This window comes from Stegostoma tigrinum, chromosome 50 (genome assembly GCF_030684315.1).
Source record: "Stegostoma tigrinum isolate sSteTig4 chromosome 50, sSteTig4.hap1, whole genome shotgun sequence".
NCBI classification, from domain to species: domain Eukaryota; kingdom Metazoa; phylum Chordata; class Chondrichthyes; order Orectolobiformes; family Stegostomatidae; genus Stegostoma; species Stegostoma tigrinum.
In genome coordinates this window covers 721,230-723,729 of record NC_081403.1, presented here as the reverse complement: position 1 = coordinate 723,729, position 2,500 = coordinate 721,230, and the positions used below count along the sequence as shown (strand labels likewise).

Below are 2,500 nucleotides of genomic sequence, written 5' to 3'. Positions count from 1 at the left end.
ACGGCGCCACGGTTAGAGGCTCACTGACACGCTCACACTCACTTACACACTCACACTCACGCACACACACACACACACACTCACACTCCGCGCGCACACACACACACACACACACTCACACTCACACTCGCGCACACACACACACACACACACACACACTCACACACTCGCGCGCACACACACACACACACACACACTCACACTCACACTCGCGCGCACACACACACACACACACACTCACACTCACACTCGCGCGCACACACACACACACACACACTCACACACACTCGCGCGCACACACACACACACACTCACACTCACACTCGCGCGCACACACACACACACACTCACACTCACACTCGCGCGCACACACACACACACACACACACACTCACACACTCGCGCGCACACACACACACACACACACACTCACACTCACACTCGCGCGCACACACACACACACACACACTCACACTCACACTCGCGCGCACACACACACACACTCGCGCACACACACACACACACACACACTCACACTCGCGCGCACACACACACACACACACACACACACACTCACACTCACACTCGCGCGCACACACACACACACACTCGCGCACACACACACACACACACACACACACACACACTCACACTCGCGCGCACACACACACACACACACACACACACACTCACACTCACACTCGCGCGCACACACACACACACACACACACACACACACTCGCGCACACACACACACACACACACACACACACACACACACACACACACACTCGTCCACGACAGACAGACACAGTGGGGGACAGGTCAGGGACAGGCCTGATTCCTGTGGGTCTGGAGTCACGCACAGGCCAGACAGGCAGGAGACAGCCCAGGGCCATCTCCCGGGGGGTACACGTGACCCGGAGGGTTATTCCTGGCAATAATGCAGCACACAGCAGCTCACCATTCACCCCTTTCAGCAAACCCAAAGCCAACCTGCTTCAGCTGATCCACTACCGAAACCCTCGTCCCTCCACCATCCACCGTTCACACCCAATCCCCATCTGCATATCCTCAACTCGTCGTCCTAACCCCTCCATCCCCCTACACCCCTTCCCTATCTGTGTAACCCCCTCCATCCCTTCCCTATCTCCGTCCCCCCTACACCCCCTCCCTATCTGTGTAACCCCCTCCCACCCCCTACACCCCCTCCCTATCTCTGTCACCCCCTCCATCCCCCTACACCCCCTCCCTATCTGTGTAACCCCCTCCATCCCCCTACACCCCCTCCCTATCTCTGTCACCCCCTCCATCCCCCTACACCCCCTCCCCATCTCTGTCACCCCCTCCATCCCCCTACACCCCCTCCCTATCTCTGTCACCCCCTCCAGCCCTCACACCCCCTCCCTATCTCTGTCACCCCCTCCATCCCCCTACACCCCCTCCCTATCTCTGTCACCCGCTCCGTCCCCCTACACCCCCTCCCTATCTCTGTCACCCCCTCCAGCCCTCACACCTCCTCCCTATCTCTGTCACCCCCTCCATCCCCCTACACCCCCTCCCTATCTCTGTCATCCCCTCCATCCCCCTACACCCCCTCCCTATCTTTGTCACCCCCTCCGTCCCCCTACACCCCCTCCCTATCTCCGTCACCCCCTCCGTCCCCCTACACCCCCTCCCTATCTCTGTCACCCCCTCCGTCCCCCTACACCCCCTCCCTATCTTTGTCACCCCCTCCAGCCCTCACACCTCCTCCCTATCTCTGTCACCCCCTCCATCCCCCCTACACCCCCTCCCTATCTCTGTCATCCCCTCCATCCCCCTACACCCCCTCCCCATCTCTGTCACCCGCTCCATCCCCCTACACCCCCTCCCTATCTGTGTAACCCCCTCCATCCCCCTACACCCCCTCCCTATCTCTGTCACCCCCTCCGTCCCCCTACACCCCCTCCCTATCTTTGTCACCCCCTCCGTCCCCCTACACCCCCTCCCTATCTCCGTCACCCCCTCCGTCCCCCTACACCCCCTCCCTATCTCTATCACCCCCTCCGTCCCCCTACACCCCCTCCCCTATCTCCGTCACCCCCTCCGTCCCCCTACACCCCCTCCCTATCTCTGTCACCCCCTCCATCCCCCTACACCCCCTCCCTATCTCTGTCACCCCCTCCATCCCCCTACACCCCCTCCCTATCTCTGTCACCCCCTCCATCCCCCTACACCCCCTCCCTATCTCCGCCAGCCCCTACACCCATCCCCAGCCTACCCCACCCTAACCCGCACACCCCTGGGCACTGCGGGAGGATACCACCAGATCCCCTCAGGGCGGAGGGATGGGCACCGGGCCTGCGGACGAGGGCGAGGCCTGGGACTCACTGTTGTTTTTCAGCCTCTCGATGTTCTCCCTCCATTCGTGAAGTTCGTACTCGGAGGAGAAGAACAACAGATAGCTCTGGGAGAGAGACATCGAAGAGACGGGCGTTAGGAAAGCCCTGGGCATCGA

The 2,500-nt window shown here is 61.1% G+C and overlaps 1 protein-coding gene across 1 annotated transcript in view; it reads right to left on the bottom strand.

Moving 5' to 3' along the window:
- Positions 1-2,497, bottom strand: part of LOC125450627 (active breakpoint cluster region-related protein-like) — a 36,266-nt gene extending 33,769 nt beyond the window's left edge. The window contains exon 1 of the mRNA XM_059643267.1: positions 2,374-2,497. Coding sequence (XP_059499250.1) covers positions 2,374-2,497 — 124 coding nt within the window. The remainder of the gene's footprint in view (positions 1-2,373) is intronic.
- Positions 2,498-2,500: the final 3 nt, after the last annotated feature.